Below are 16,805 nucleotides of genomic sequence, written 5' to 3' on the forward strand. Positions count from 1 at the left end.
GAGTGGCAAAAGTGCCATTTAAACTAATACAGGTAGATGTGGAAACCGGGTTTTCTGATGAAAAAACAATGACGTTTAAAACAGTATCGTTTATATACAACAGATTTTGGCGAATCATTTAAATGCAATTATTTATATCCATTTATACACTAATAATGACAATTATTAAATAATAATAATAATAATAATTATTATTATTATTATTATTATTAATCATTCCTCCCATATAAGTAACATTTCGGGGACTGCCTTCTTCTATCTTCGAAACATTTCCAGACTTTGTCCTCTTCTTACGCAACACAGTACTGAAGTATTGGTTAATGCCCGAGTCACCTCACGTATAGATTACTGTAATGCTATTCTATCTGGCATCCCACAAAAACGTATCCATCGCTTACAACTTCTTCAAAATTCTGCTGCCAGGATAATATCCTGCTGTTGCAAATCCACTGAACATATTGCACCTATTCTCTCTCAACTTCACTGGCTCCCTGTTAACTGCAGAATACAATACTAAATACCGCTCTTAACATTTAAAGCTCTCCACAACCTCACTGATCTCGTCCAGACTTACACTCCTCCCGCTCACTCAGATCCTGTAATTTGAGAGTATTCAGTCTGGCAATATGGTGCAGCCTTAGTTTGTGGAAGACAGACACAACTAAAGACATGAGCAGAAAATGATGGTTGTCAATTTCAAACTGTGTTTCCTCAATGTGCTCCTTGAGAAAAAAACATCATCAAGTTTGAGAAATGTTAACAGCTAACAACAATCTACATAGTTAATGACTAAATACGTTTAGCCAAAACGTTGTTTGGAGGCTCACTTGAGCACATAAATGCATAGCTTTGCTAGCTTAGCCTGGCTTAGCTAAAGTAAAGATTATAAAATGGGATTTTCTAATGGCCAAATATAACCAAAACAATTGTTCAGCCTTACCTATGAAATGTAATCCCCCGGGATCTGGTTTGGAGCGTACAGCGGTTTGTACAATCCCAAGCAGCACATTATTCATTACTTCACTCCACAGCAGAGCCACTCACAATATGGTGGTGATGTTGACATATGATTCTGCTAGTCATGAGGCGTCTAGTTATTCTATGTCTATGTTTAAATATGTCACCATGGCAACTTGTTGGCGTGCACGCCTTACCTCAAGTTTAGTTTACAGGTTGTGTTGTGTTGTTTGTGCGCCACTTACTGATTCTGGGAAGCCGCTGGATTTGACTCTGGGGCGCAGTGCGAGTGCGTGTGCGCTTTTGGCATAGGTTGCGTCTGGCATCCGTGCATATATACAACCTTCGTAAACATTACTAAACAAAGGTTTTATATGCGGTGGTGTGCACGTTCGGGCGGTGGTTGTATTGTGTCCTGAAGTTTAGTTTACAGGTTGTTTGGGCGCTACCTACTGAGTCTGGGAAGCCGCTGGGTTTGACTCTGGGGTGCTGAGTCGCAGTGCGCGTGCGCTTACGGTGCATCTGGTATCCGTGCATATATACAACCTTCGTTTAGTAATATAGATGTTGCTAATCACCCTGTCTGCTGATTATTCCTTGGGAAATGTGCTATTGTTAAGCCCAGTTTTTACTCTAAAAATGTATGCATTTACAACAACAAAGGTTTAGGCTTTCAGAAGTGTGTTATTGTGCTATAATATACTGTATGTGTACAGTATAATATAGTTTCAGAAGGGTTTTAACTTTAATGTATATAAATTAAAAGTAAAGCAAAGGCAGAGTTTGTTGTTTATAGTGGAATTTATTGCTAAATGCACTTTCAGTTTTTGAAGTTATTTTTCATATTTGCAGCACTATAAAGTGGAAATATAAATTTGCAAAAACCTTTACTTGTATCTTTTCAATTAAGTTATTCTAATTAATTACACATTTTTTGAGTCTTTATGGTCTCCAGTAAAAGATGCTTGTCATTTCCAATTAAAATTAGTTTGAAGGGTTGTACTCATTTGCTAAATATCCAGGTTTTTTATATGCTGGAGAATGTATGTCTTAAAGTTTTCTAGTACTTAAATAATTACTTTCAAAATTAGATGGTAATTGTCTTATTTATTATCCTTTGAGCTTGAAAGGACCGCTACAATTTTCATTATCCAAGTGTAGTAATTGGCGTTTTAGCAGGTTATCATAGTTGATACCCTTGTTTATTTCTAAGTTTGTTTGAGCTATGGTTTTGTATGCTGATGCATTTAATTGCATCTTTTACATGAAACCCATACAGTAATGCACATACAATCCATAGTCAGTTGACATTTTTAAATGAATGAATACATTTTTTCTATACCTTTTTAAATTTTATATATGTAGAAGTTCAGGGATGGTGTCTTTCTGAGTCATGCCTATTTTAAAGAAATGCATGTCTTCATGTTGATATGTGGAAACTTGAGTGCTAGTTGTTGTTGCAGTTGTTCATAATTTTAAGACTCTTTCTGTTTCAGTTACTCTGTTGTGTTCACTTTGCCTTATATGTCTATCTGCACTTCTGAGTTAGGACAAACAAGTAAGCCCACGATTCGAAATCCTAGAATGGCAATCAGTTTCTGTTCCGTCCGATATGTGGATGGAGGGCGGGTGCGTCTGGGGAAATGTCATTTAATCCAATAGGCATATCTGTACTAAAGTGGTTTCGTTTTGTGGAGACGTGAGTCTGTTGCCTTCCCTGACACCAACTGCTTGAACAGGTTGTGTTGTTTGGTGTCCACCTACTGACTCTGGGAAGCCGCTGCGTCTGACTGTGGGGCGAGCGCCACAGCGCAATATGCGCCTCGGTGGGAAGCTGCTGCGTGAAGACATATCATGGAGGGTATATGCGGTGGTGTGGGCGGTCACGTCCGGGCGGCCGTACAACCTGGCGTGCACGCTTTACCTCAGGTGTAGTTCACAGGTCGTAGTCTCGTTTCTGTGTTTTCTTTGGTTTGAGCCGCGACTCCTTTAGCAAGCGCGTTGTAGGTGCGCGCGTTGTCACAGTTGGTTTGAGCCGTGACTCCTTTCACAAGCGCGTTGTCACAGTTGGTGTGTGCCATGACTCCTTTCGCGTTGTCACAGCATGGACCTTTGGGGTTTCCGTACATCCGGTGAGCCCTGCGCCCATCCGGTTTACAACCTTCGGTTAGTAAGATGGATAAATTTGTTTGATTTGTCTTAATATTAAGTTCTGGTAGGGTAAACAAAGCTGTAATCTGAACATTGTATTTTACATGTTTCAGATGAAATGGGATAATCAATTTGATCTATGTTGAGGTTATATGAATGTTGCCTAGCTTGCAGTAAACTTTGCATCAGTTACACTTTATGGGACATTAGCAAGTATTTGTAGACTTGTAGGATATTTCTGAATGCTGAATGACACAGTTTCTCCCTCCCTCATTTTAATGAAGTACTACTTCAATGAATTTCCCATTGGGATTAATAAAGTATCTATCTACCTATCTACCTACCTACCTACCTACCTACCTACCTACCTACCTACCTACCTACCTACCTACCTACCTACCTACCTACCTACCCACTCATTGAGCAAACCCTGATAGCTTCTATTCAACTCTGAATCAGTGTGACTTGCATTAAATCTCTCATCACATCTCTTTTTCAAATAACTAGAACTACGCAGAAATCTAACTCTTTAGATAAGTATACTTATATTGTGGTTTACACAGAAGTAATATTTACATTATACAAGTTTTGCCTGAGAAAATATGTACTATACAAAGAAAACAATCTGTTTTGAGATCTAGATCTTGTAGATATTCAGACCTGCAGTATCTTGAACTATCCCACTACTTTTAAAAATGTTTTGTGAAAGCATAGATGATGATTGATGCATTTATTATTGTTCATTTTAATTATTAATAATGTAATCTTAAGTACTCAAATGGAAACTGCCATTCACCCCAGCTGCAGACTTAACAAAAATATAAAGATGGCAAAAAAGTAATACTTTAATATTTAATATGTGTTTGTTTTTAAAGCCTCAGAAGAAAGAAGAACACTCAACAGATCATCATGCGAGTCCTCTCAAAACAGTAGAACCATCTATTGATTTATTAGGTTTGGGTAAGTAAATTGGGGACATGGTTGTAGATGGAGCAACATTGTAAAGGGTAATATAGATATATAAAAATCAATGCCTCTTTTTAAAAATGCAGTCATGGCACTATACATAACCATTTGCTCACTTGGGTGTCTTTTTTTTTCTTAAACTTATGTAATTTCTGGAATGAATAAACTTCTCTAAAACCAACTGGCACTATGAGAAAAAATAATTTCTCCTGTATGCTTAATAACTGTTTGTGCCACATTTAGTTTCAGTGACCATAATCAAGCCCTTCCTGTAATTCAATACAAGTCTTCCACGTTGTGGTGGAGGAATTTTACCGTGCTGTTCCTTGTAGAAATGCTAAGATTCAGAGATGTACATCTAAAGTGTTTTATTTGTCCCAAGGAAAAATTTGGCAATGTGTAGGTTTTCAGGCATGAACAGCTTAGAACTGGTCACAGTATCTCTATTAGGTTTTGGGTTTAGATTTTAATGTTGACTTGCTTTCGTGTTTTGGATCATTGTTTTGCTCACTTATGATGACTGAGCATTCTCTTTAGGAATTTTCTGATGCAGAGAAAAATTCATGGCACCTTCAATTGTGCCAGGTTGTCCATGTCCTGGGACAGAAAAACATTCCTACGCCTTTGCACTTGTTTGACTGTTGGTCTGATGTTCTCCTGGTGGAATACAGTGTTTGCGTTATGCCAGACATAATGAGACCCATGTCATCTGGAAAATTCCACGTTTGTCTCATCTGTCCAAAGAATGTTCTGTCTGAAGGCTTAGAGATCATTCATATGCTTCCTTCTAAATGAAATGAGCATACAGTAATCCCTCGCTACTTCACGGTTCACTTTTCGCGGATTCACGACTTCGCGGGTTTTTAAATACAAGTGATTGCCCGCCTATCGCGGAAGTTATGTTCCAGACCCATCAGCAACAGGAGAAAATCCGCGATATAGAAAGACCATATAAATAAACATTTTTATAGTTTAAGCCTTAAAATACCCATCCCACATGCTTTAAACACATGTAAACTTATAAAACACACTTTGTTAACACACGATATGTGGATGTCGGGCTAAGGATATGAGTAACATCTCACTATTATAAAACATTTTAACTTCACGCAAGACAAGACAGTGAGACAGGAAAATAGGTGCTGTACAGGCTTTTAAATTATTGACACGCAGAGTGACAAGCAGCACAAAGCCAGCACAAAGTCCACTTCTCCTTAGCGTTCATTCAGCTCCCCACCCCCTTGACAATGTGAAGTGGCAGGAGCGTACTGCACCTCCGGGGAGGGGGGTTTGAGCGAACGTGTGTCCAGCCCTCACACACCTCCACTCCTCCTCCTCCTTCCGAACGCGCAGAGCGACAAGCAGGCATTTTGGCAGAAGCAGCACAAAGTCCATTTCTGCTCAGCGTGAGTTCAGCTGCCCCCCTTCACAAAGCAAGTGCAGACACATCGACATCTGATCGCTGCGTGCAGTGTGCAGTGTTGGTCTGCGGTGTTTAAGAATGTAGAAAGTGTTTAAGAGCATAGGAAGTGTTTATAAGAGTGTGGGAAAGGTTAACAAGAGAGTGAGAAAGGTTTATAAGAGTGTGGGAAGGGTTTATAAAGTAAGGTATAAATAATAAAATAAATATAGGTCGCTACTTCGCGGATTTTCACCTATTGTGGGGGTTACGTTCCAGAGCGATAGGTGAGGGATGACTGTACAGTAATCCCTCCTCCATCGCGGGGGTTGCGTTCCAGAGCCACCCGCGAAATAAGAAAATCCGCGAAGTAGAAACCATATGTTTATATGGTTATTTTTATATTGTCATGCTTGGGTCACAGATTTGCGCAGAAACACAGGAGGTTGTAGAGAGACAGGAACGTTATTCAAACACTGCAAACAAACATTTGTCTCTTTTTCAAAAGTTTAAACTGTGCTCCATGACAAGACAGAGATGACAGTTCTGTCTCACAATTAAAAGAATGCAAACATATCTTCCTCTTCAAAGGAGTGCGTGTCAGGAGCACAGAATGTCACATAGATAGAGAAAACAATCTCTAGCAAACAAATCAATAGGGCTGTTTGGCTTTTAAGTATGCGAAGCACCGCGGCACAAAGCTGTTGAAGGCGGCAGCTCACACCCCCTCCATCAGGAGCAGAGAGAGAGAGAGAGAGACACAGAGAAAAACGAAGTCAAAAATCAATACGTGCCCTTCGAGCTTTTAAGTATGCGAAGCAGCGTGCAGCATGTCGTTTCAGGAAGCAGCTGCACAAAAGATAGCAACGTGAAGATAATCTTTCAGCATTTTTAGACGAGCGTCCGTATCGTCTAGGTGTGCGAACAGCCCCCCTGCTCAATCCCCCTACGTCAGGATCAGAGAAACTCAGCGCAAGAGAGGGAGAAAAGTAAGCAATCTAGCTTCTCAGCCATCTGCCAATAGCGTCCCTTGTACGAAATCAACTGGGCAAACCAACTGAGGAAGCATTTACCAGAAATTAAAAGACCCATTGTCCGCAGAAATCCGCGAACCAGCAAAAAATCCGCGATATATATTTAAATATGCTTACATATAAAATCCGCGATGGAGTGAAGCCGCGAAAGGCGAAGCGCAATATAGCGAGGGATCACTGTATATGGTTTTGGTTAGCAGTGGTTTCAGCCCTGCTGCTGTCCAGTGAAAGTCATTTTTACCCAGTTTCTGTCTTAATGTGGTGTTATAAATGCTCTTGGTGAGGGCAGAGAAAATTGGTAATTGGTGATCTTTGGAATTTTTTTTAGGATACTCTGACTTCCTCAGTGATTTTACTCTGAGTTGTTGGAGTAATTCTGGCAAGGTAGCCACTCCTAGGGATGTTTAATTGCTCCTCTACATCCTTTACATTTGAAGAGCATTGTGCCTCTCACTTTGGTTTGGTGGAGTCCTGCAACCATTGAAAGGGCTTTGTAGATTTTTGGTACTGATAGACAACTATTTTCTGAAGTCTACAGGGATTTGCTTTGATGGTGGCATCTTATGCCCATGGAAACTTTATACTGACATCTTGACTGTGACAGTAAGGATTAAAATAAGTGAGAATTATATTGAGCAGGCTTGGCCATAATCAAGACTCTATTCAATCAGCTGACTCTTATCTCTATAATTGAATTTAATTAAGGATAAACAATTTTTTTTTTTTTTTGGCAAAGTGGTAATTGGTATTTGTACAGTTTTATTGTTTAGATAAATGTTTTTAAATGTATATTAAATATATTAACTTAAGTATTGCACCTAATGTTATATTTTAGTTGAAGGCCTGAAAACCTGATTTGTAACTGCAATTGTTTGATTTATTTTTTTTTTTGTACAAGGGTTTATAACTCACATCTGTTCCCTATTCCTTTCTAAAGAGTGAATTGTTAGTTTTAGTAAGAGTTAAGCTTTGTTCATGGGCCCATGCCAATGACTGCACTGATTAAGCAGGGTTGTGTCAGGGTCTACCCTTCTTTTTATTTCAGATTGTCAGAAGTAATATGTTAAACATATCCTACCTTCTTCGGAGGAAATAGTAAACTATGAAATCTAACATTACCAGATAAAATGTTTCCATCAGTAAAACATAGTGTGCCATAAAAAGTACAAAATTTCAAACATTCTGCAAAAATGCTACAAGATAAGATAAATTTCATTACAACACAAGAAAGTGTATACAAAATAGATTTTTTTCACTGTGTTTATAAAAAAAAAAAAAAATGATTTAATCAAGGTGGTGGCCTTCATTAGCTATGCACACTTCAAGATGATTTCTGAACACTTGCATGACTCGTTCACCCATTTCAAGGGAAATCGCAACAATTTCATGGTGAATAGCGTCCTTGAGGACTTCGAGGTTTTGAGGTTGGTCTGTGTATACCTTTGACTTGAGATAGCCCCACAAGAAGAAATCGCACAGAGTGAGATCAGGTGAACGTGAAAGCCACCCAACATCGTTGTGCAGGAAGATCAGCTTCCCCAGAAACATCTCCCACAAAACTTGCATGGATCTCCATGCCGTATGAGCTGTTGCTCCATCCTGTTGAAACCAGGCATCCAGTACATCCATTTTTTCCAGTTTGGGCCGCAAAAAGTTCTCCAGGATTTCAATGTAACGTTCTGAAGTGATGGTGACAGTTGCTTTTTCCTCCTGAAAAAGTAAGGGCCTACAATGCCAAATTTTACAACGGCGCACCAAACTATAACATGCTCACTGCGCAGAGGTCTCTGATAAAGTTCATGAGGGTTGGTTTTAGCCCAGTAGCGAACATTTTGCTTATTTACGCAACCATTCAAATGGAAATGTGCCTCGTCGCTGCACATGACTATGGCATCTTGATGAGCAATTTGCAAAATGTTCACATACAACTCTCTTCGGCCCTCCCAGTCTCTCTCACTGTAAATATGAGACATGTCAATAATTATGTCGATTACTCAATCTGAAAATCAATTTCAATGAGAATTTTTTCTTTTTGTTTTTTAAATAGTCTGTACTGAAATAATGAACGAAGATAACATAAAAGTATTTTGAATCATATGCAGCGCTGACTTCATGCTGTCTTCATCTGACACAATTCCTGAAGGCATACCAGGCAAACATGTTCCAGAACAGTCAGTTTTTAGTACAAAGCACCATTAACGATCAACTTAAATGAAATAATGTTTCATGTACAGTAACAATATATACTGTATATTTGTATTCATTTTAAAGTATGCTTGGTAAAAGTAGTGTTTGTTAATATCTATATATTAATTTATTGAAATTTCTGTTCCTGTAACTAAAAAGCAGTAGGATACCAGGCATATACAAAGAAGACCTCTTTTATGTATGAATATGAACTCAGATCTATTTGTGTAAAATATTGTAACAGAAAATGATAAGAATTAATCATAGAAGCACTGATACTGAAAATGTTTGGGGGAAAAAAAGACTTATGGAAACTGTTAGAGATTGCATCTTTATAGCTCGCTTATTTTTGAATTTTGAATATAGTTTGGCTTTACTTGTTCAAAACAAATTAAGTACCTGATAATTTTACTTAATGATACAGAAACATTTCTTACAGCTAGTAGCAAAATGTGATGAAAATAAATAAGTTGAAAGAAGGATGAAAACTCACCTTTGTAAATGTGTAATTTTTGCCTGTCATGCTTTATTCTCATTTGACAAGGCTTGTTTATGATACTAAGATGGCTGAACCATGGGGCAGTTTTTTTTTTTTTTTTTAATATTACATAATCTTGGAAGCTACTTTTAGGTATACTTTTATAATACTGGGTAGTACCCCAGCCTAGATTCACCAAGGTGTTACATATGTTTCTTATGGATATATAAACAGACTCAGTAGTGTTGTGCATTTGTAGACCATCCTATCTTAGGTCACTTTTCCTTTTGTTTTGTCTCAGAAAAATTATAAAATGTGTTTATAATTCAAAATTTAAAATGTATTTTAAAAAGCCTGTAACAGATGTGAGGAACTGATGCCACTTCTAACTATAAATATCAGAAGATGGATCTCTTAACCATAGATTTCATTTGCAGGATTTAAGGTAAATGAAAAAGCTGTCAAGTATGAAATTAAATATTAGAAAACAAATGAGGTACTAGATTTTCTTGTGATGGCTGTTTTGAAATACCAGAATTGATTTTTTTTTGTTCTTAGTGTACATAATTGTTATGTCATACAGTAATATTGTATTTGGTTTTGTGTTTTTGCAGTAGTCTTTAAATCATATCTAATATACCGTATTTAAAAAAAAAAAAAAAAAACACCAAAGGTAGTTTGAAGAAGGGTGTAAAATAAAAGTGATATGAGCCACTTTTGATTCAGTATTTTTAGGAGCATCTTTGGTAGAAATTAGAGCAATGCATCTTTTATAGCAAGTGTTAATTATATTTACCCATTCTTCTTGGCGATATTGCTTATGGTGCCTCAAGTGAGGTGGGAACCTTTTGGTGAAACGCAATTTTCAGCTTTTTTCAGCTTCTGTTACTGAGGTTAAGGTTTGATTTGACAACACTCAGTTGATGCTTTGGCTGCATATATTGGATCATAATGCTTTCATAAGATTTTTTCATTCTAGCACCACTTTTCTGCCATTATGCAGTATGTTTTTTCTCATGATTTCTTATGTGTATTGTTCCACTTTTGCATTTTTTGTGTATCTTATAAGCCACAGGCTTTGTATATCACAGCATAACTAATGTTAATCTTTTTAATAAAGTCATAGATTTAGATAAATCTAGATGCAGATAACAAAGCATTGTTTGTCATCTAATAAAAAATAGCGAACATTAAGAAGTATTTTGTGAAAAAATTAGTACATTCCATCATTTGCTAGCTTGTAGAACCATCTTTGGAACTAATAGCTTGGAACAAAATGGGTTAAGCTCTGTGTGAGTTTAAGTCTATTATGTCATTTTGGACTAACTTTGGTTTACACTCTACACCACTGCTTTGGTTCATTGATGTTTGAGGGGATTTGATTATGCACAACTCTCTGAAAGTATCATGATCCATTTTCAACCAAGCCTCCTCTGCCAGACTGTTGGTCTCACATTGACTTGTAGAGTGATATACGGAAGAGTTCATGGTGAAGTCAATGATTGTGACACTTAAGAGTCTTGTGGCTGCAGTACAACCTTAAATAATCAACCTTTTATAGTTGACAGTTCTTATGAAATTTTTGTGATTCACTATGTTGGTTTTCACCAAATAAACCTCTGCACAACAACTGTATGATGTTATCTGTCCAGAGTACTGCATTCCCTAAATATTACAGTTCATTCAGAGGCAACTGTGCAAAGTTTAGCCAAGCTGCCATGTTCTTTTTGAAGATGAGCTGTTTCCTGTCTACCCTTCCATGAAAGCCATATTTGTTTGGACTGTTTCTAATGGTCAAGAACCATTACACTGGCCATGCTTACAGAGCCTTGTAAATCCTTGCATCGTTTGTGTTCTTTGCACTCAGAGAATGATGGTGCTTGATTTCTGCGTGAATTTGCTGAGTCAGGTACACCTGGAAATATTGAAATAAACTTCTGAATATTCCTTCTCCCTGTAACAATCTCAAAACTGCTTAATCCAGCTTTGGAACCCTAGAGCCATGATAAATTAGTATTTTTGTAGAAACCCATTTGAAAATGCATGTTGAGAGCAATTCAGTCCAGTTAGATGTTTAAGACTATTTTAGTAAGAATCTTCTATTTTTTTACTTTGCAATCTTTAGAAATCAATGCACAAATCAATAGCTAAGTTTGTGTTTTCTCATTGGTATTCCTTACCTTTGGCTCTAATACTAGAATCTTTTTTTAAGAAGTCTTCTGATATTTTAATAAAAATGTTGAAAAGATTTGGTCACATTGCTATCAGTCTGTTTCAGGCATTTCTATTTGAGCAAAACACTGAACTGATAATTTTTCTGGCTTAGATTTTACTGACTAATTTGCGTAGTTTCTGGACCATTAGATAATTTTTTTATTAAATTCAAATGAAAATTGTGTTAAAAATGACTTTTTTTTTTAGCTGCATTGCTCTTCCAGATATATGCAGCTTACACTAATATACAGTGCATCCGGAAAGTATTCACAGCGCATCACTTTTTCCACATTTTGTTATGTTACAGCCTTATTTCAAAAATGGATTAAATTCATTTTTTTCCTCACAATTCTACACACAACACCCCATAATGACAACGTGAAAAAAGTTTACTTGAGGTTTTTGCAAATTTATTAAAAATAAAAAAATTGAGAAAGCACATGTACATAAGTATTCACAGCCTTTGCTGTGAAGCTCGAAATTGAGCTCAGGTGCATCCTGTTTTCCCTGATTATCCTTGAGATGTTTCTGCAGCTTAATTGGAGTCCACCTGTGGTAAATTCAGTTGACTGGACATGATTTGGAAAGGCACACACCTGTCTATATAAGGTTCCACAGTTGACAGTTCATGTCAGAGCACAAACCAAGCATGAAGTCAAAGGAATTGTCTGTAGACCTCCGAGACAGGATTGTCTCGAGGCACAAATCTGGGGAAGGTTACAGAAACATTTCTGCTGCTTTGAAGGTCCCCAAGAGCACAGTGGCCTCCATCATCCATAAGTGGAAGAAGTTTGAAACCACCAGGACTCTTCCTAGAGCTGGCCGGCCATCTAAACTGCGCGATCGGGGGAGAAGGGCCTTAGTCAGGGAGGTGTTCAAGAACCCGATGGTCACTCTGTCAGAGCTCCAGAGGTCCTCTGTGGAGAGAGGAGAACCTTCCAGAAGGTCAACCATCTCTGCAGCAATCCACCAATCAGGCCTGTATGGTAGAGTGGCCAGACAGAAGCCACTCCTTAGTAAAAGGCACATGGCAGCCCACCTGGAGTTTGCCAAAAGGCACGTGAAGGACTCTCAGACCATGAGAAAGAAAATTCTGTGGTCTGATGAGACAAAGATTGAACTCTTTGGTGTGAATGCCAGGCGTCACGTTTGGAGGAAACTGGCACCATCCCTACAGTGAAGCATGGTGGTGGCAACATCATGCTGTGGGGATGTTTTTCAGCGGCAGGAACTGGGAGACTAGTCAGGATAAAGGGAAAGATGACTGCAGCAATGTACAGAGACATCCTGGATGAAAATCTGCTCCAGAGCGCTCTTGACCTCAGACTGGGGCGACGGTTCATCTTTCAGCAGGACAACGACCCTAAGCACACAGCGAAGATATCAAAGGAGTGACTTCAGGACAACTCTGTGAATGCCCTTGAGTGGCCCAGCCAGAGCCCAGACTTGAATCTGGTTGAACATCTCTGGAGAGATCTTAAAATGGCTGTGCACCGACGCTTCCCATCCAACCTGATGAAGCTTGAGAGGTGCCGCAAAGAGGAATGGGCGAAACTGGCCAAGGATAGGTGTGCCAAGCATCATATTCAACAAGACTTGAGGCTGTAATTGCTGCCAAAGGTGCATCGACAAAGTATTGAGCAAAGGCTGTGAATACTTATGTACATGGGATTTGTCAGTTTTTTTATTTTTAATAAATTTGCAAAAACCTCAAGTAAACTTTTTTCATGTTGTCATTATGGGGTGTTGTGTGTAGAATTCTGAGGAAAAAAATGAATTTAATCCATTTTGGAATAAGGCTGTAACATAACAAAATGTGGAAAACGTGATGCGCTGTGAATACTTTCTGGATGAACTGTATGTGGGGAAAACATGTTAATTTTCTCCATTTGCATCCATCCATACATATAATAGTGTGATAGTATTTTTTTTCTTTATCTGCTTTGAAAATCATTTAGTTAAATGATCTTTGTAACTGGTTGCACTTGAGGAAACAACAAGCTGCGCCTGCTGTATTCAAATTTTAAAGATGCCTTTAAGTGTAATATATTGGCACCTTTGGATAAATCTGACCTCAGCCTGATTCATCTTATTCCCAGCTACACGCATGCAATCCTGTTACCACCAGAATAGTGAGGAAATGGAGCCTGGAATGTGAAATGGCACTGAATGACAGCTTCTAAATGACAGGCTGGGAAATGATGTGAGAGTCATATAGGGACAATACTAAACGACTCTGTCACTGCATCACAGACTATATTAACTTTTGTGTTGACGCAGTGGTACCAACAAAGACAGTGTGCTGCTTTCCAAACCGCAAGTCCTGCATTACTAAGAAGCTAAAAGGTCTTCTGAATAAGAAAAAGAAAGCATTCAAATCCGGTGACAGAGGTTCTGAGGGACGTACAGCATGTGCTAAAGAAAAAGCTGAGTAAAGGAAAGGAAGCTTACAAAGCTAAAATTGAAAACAAACTCTCTCAGAATAATATGAAGGATGTCTGGAATGGAATGGGTATAATTACAGGTCTTAGCAATCCAAGGCACAGGTGTTAGAAGGGGATGCGGACAAACCTAATGCCCCAAACCAAAATTTTAACAGACTTTCCCTGCCACCTTGTTCCAAAGACCAGTCTCCCCACACCATCCCTACTACATCAACAACTCCTATCACATCAGCTGAAATGGCCATTGACAAGTTCACCTCTGATCATCAGTGTGGTTTGCACATAACTGAACACCAAGAAAGGAGACAACTGAGAAAGCTGCACACAGGCAAAGCTGCTGGACCAGATGGAGTCGGTGCTTCAGTTCTTAAGGTCTCTACTGACCAACTTTCATGTGTCCTTTGTAACCTGCTCAGTCTGTCCGTAAGGCTTCAGAAAGTGCTACTGCTGTGGAAAACATCCTGCATTGTTCCTGTTCCAAACAAGGCAGGCACCTCTTCAGCTAATGACTACAGACAAGTGGCACTTACATCTCACATCATGAAGACCTACGAGAGACTGGTCCTGGACTGATAGTTTGCTATCAGACAAAAATTGGAGTTTGGGATGCAATTATCTGTCTTCTCCAAAAAGGCTTATTCTCACCTGGACAAAGCTGGCAGCACTGTGAGGGTTAAGGTGTAAACTCTGAGGTATGCAGATGGCTGAGCCTATGGTGTCCTGGATAATGAACTATCTTTAGGGCAGACTGCAGTTTGTAAGACTCAAGGACCGTGTTTCTAATGCACATGTGAGCAAGCAGCACTGGAGCACCACAAGGAACAGTCCTGTCTCATTATCCCTTCACTCTGTACATCTCCAACTACAAATATAACACTAGGTCATGTCACTTGCAGAAATTCTTAGATGGTTCTGTATTAATGGGGAGCATCAATAATGGGAATGAGACAGAGTATAGGAGCTAGGTGGTGAAGTTTGTTTCTTGTTGCAAAGAGAATTGTCTGCATCTTAAAATCAGCAAAACTGAGGAACTAGTTACTGACTTTCATTGCACCAAAGAGCCTCTATGTCCAGTCACTATTCAAGGAGTGGATGTAGAGGTGGTCCACTACTACAAGTATTTGGAAGTCCACATTAATGGCATGTTGGACTGGTCTTGGAACACAGAGGAACTATATAAGGAAGGTCAGAGCAGGCTCTTTTTCCTTGTGAGACTGTGTTCCTTTAATGTAGGAGGTGACATCCTTTCCATCTTCTAGAACTCTGTGATGGTCAGTGCAATTTTTCTCTGCTGTGGTGTACTTTACTGGTAACATCAGTTCAAGTGAGGCCCACTGAATCAGCAAGCTGATAAAAAGGGTGATCTCAGTTATGGGACACATTCTGGGCCCCCTGACAGTCATAGCAAAGAAGGAAATTAAAACAAAACTTAGTGCCATTATGAACAATGCTCTATATCTTCTCTTTGAAATACAAACACTGAGTGTGTTCAACCAATGAATTATTCAGCAGAAGTGTGTGAAGGCACTACTGGGGCTCCTTTATACTAACAGCAATTTGTCTGCATAATGCCTCACTGCGATTGGGTTTACCAAGTCAGACATTTTTTCTTTTGAATTTCCTTCATTTATGGCCATTCTGGTGTGTGTTCAGAACAAAGTGTGTGTGTTTGTTTATTTACCTGTTTATATATTTTTTATATAAATAGCTTCTGTAAAAAGCCAAATTTCACCCTGGCGGAAAATAATGTTCTATCTGACTGTCTTAAAAAATTAGTGAACACAGTGTGAATATGGTGAAATTAGAAAATGACATAATTTAGGCTTCTAAATAAGTTTTTAAAAATTAGTTTATTAAAGTAATGAAATCTGTCTTTTTATTTTTCAACTCTTCCTCCTGCTCTCTTTATTTTCGAAAGTACTGTTTGATTAAGATATAATGTATCAATCTTGTTCAATCCACTGCACCTGAAATTGTTATGTAATTTGTGCCAGTCTCTTCCTTAGTTTCAAGCACATGTCAGTTTGTTCAGATTTACAGCTGAAAGGCTTTTACCAGATACATCACTATGTGGTTTGGTGATGAATTACAGAGGTTGATGAACAAATTTCCAAAAATTATTGAAGCAAGTCTTAATCCAGAACATTTTCATAAAATACTAAATAATTAAACACTGGTAAAACCAAAGACAACAAGCACTTGAAGTGTAGAGCCAGAGACCACTGGTCATAAACTTTAGCACTTTGACCCTGTAATTTTCTTGCAATTCCTCTGCTCAAATGTGTGCATTTTCACACTGAACTTTTCAATTCTGCCCTTGTGATTGAAGGCTACAGCCCTTTTAACTCATTTGTTAATTTTTTATCGGGTGGGGGGTGGGAGGGACTCAGTTTAAAGGGTGCATGAACTTGTACATCAGTCTATTTTGGATTAATTATTGTTATGAATCATGTTACTTACATGCAGTATGATTTAACTCCTTGAACAATAATTGCAAATTTCTGATTTTTAATTTATGTTTCTGTTTCTGATGTTGATGTTGAAATCTTTTATTATTGACCTTTGGTGACTGCACTGTATATGACAATATTTTGACAGATCTTCATCTGCATTTTTTTTTTTTTGACCTTCTGTGGTTGACATTTTATCCCCACTGGTGCTGGTAGTTCTTAATACATTGTGAAATGCTGTGTCTCTCCCACATTTGAGGTTTATTGGAGGCCATCTCCTCCCTGTGCTGTTTTCTAACACCACTGCTGCCTCTCCAATCTTCTGTTATTCCTTCCAAGCAGCTCCAGTGATCTTTTTCTGTGGTGTCCCTGTCTACAAATTCATGCCTCTAGGTCTGCATCATGCCTGTGGCCAGTGCCTCTTGCTCCACCTCACACCGCTGACTTGAAGTCAGAGACAACACAATTTGCAGTCACTTTCCCCAACTCAGTGAGCAAATTCAAGCTGGAATCATTCACAGTATT

At 38.5% G+C, this 16,805-nt stretch overlaps 1 protein-coding gene across 2 annotated transcripts in view; it reads left to right on the forward strand.

The window, feature by feature from the left end:
* Positions 1–16,805, forward strand: part of smap1 (small ArfGAP 1) — a 190,711-nt gene that overhangs the window by 132,010 nt on the left and 41,896 nt on the right. For both annotated transcript variants that reach the window (XM_028821026.2, XM_028821027.2), the window contains one exon: positions 3,984–4,068. In XM_028821026.2, the coding sequence (XP_028676859.1) occupies positions 3,984–4,068 (85 nt within the window). The remainder of the gene's footprint in view (positions 1–3,983; positions 4,069–16,805) is intronic.

The sequence above is a fragment of the Erpetoichthys calabaricus genome, chromosome 15 (assembly GCF_900747795.2).
Source record: "Erpetoichthys calabaricus chromosome 15, fErpCal1.3, whole genome shotgun sequence".
NCBI lineage: Eukaryota > Metazoa > Chordata > Cladistia > Polypteriformes > Polypteridae > Erpetoichthys > Erpetoichthys calabaricus.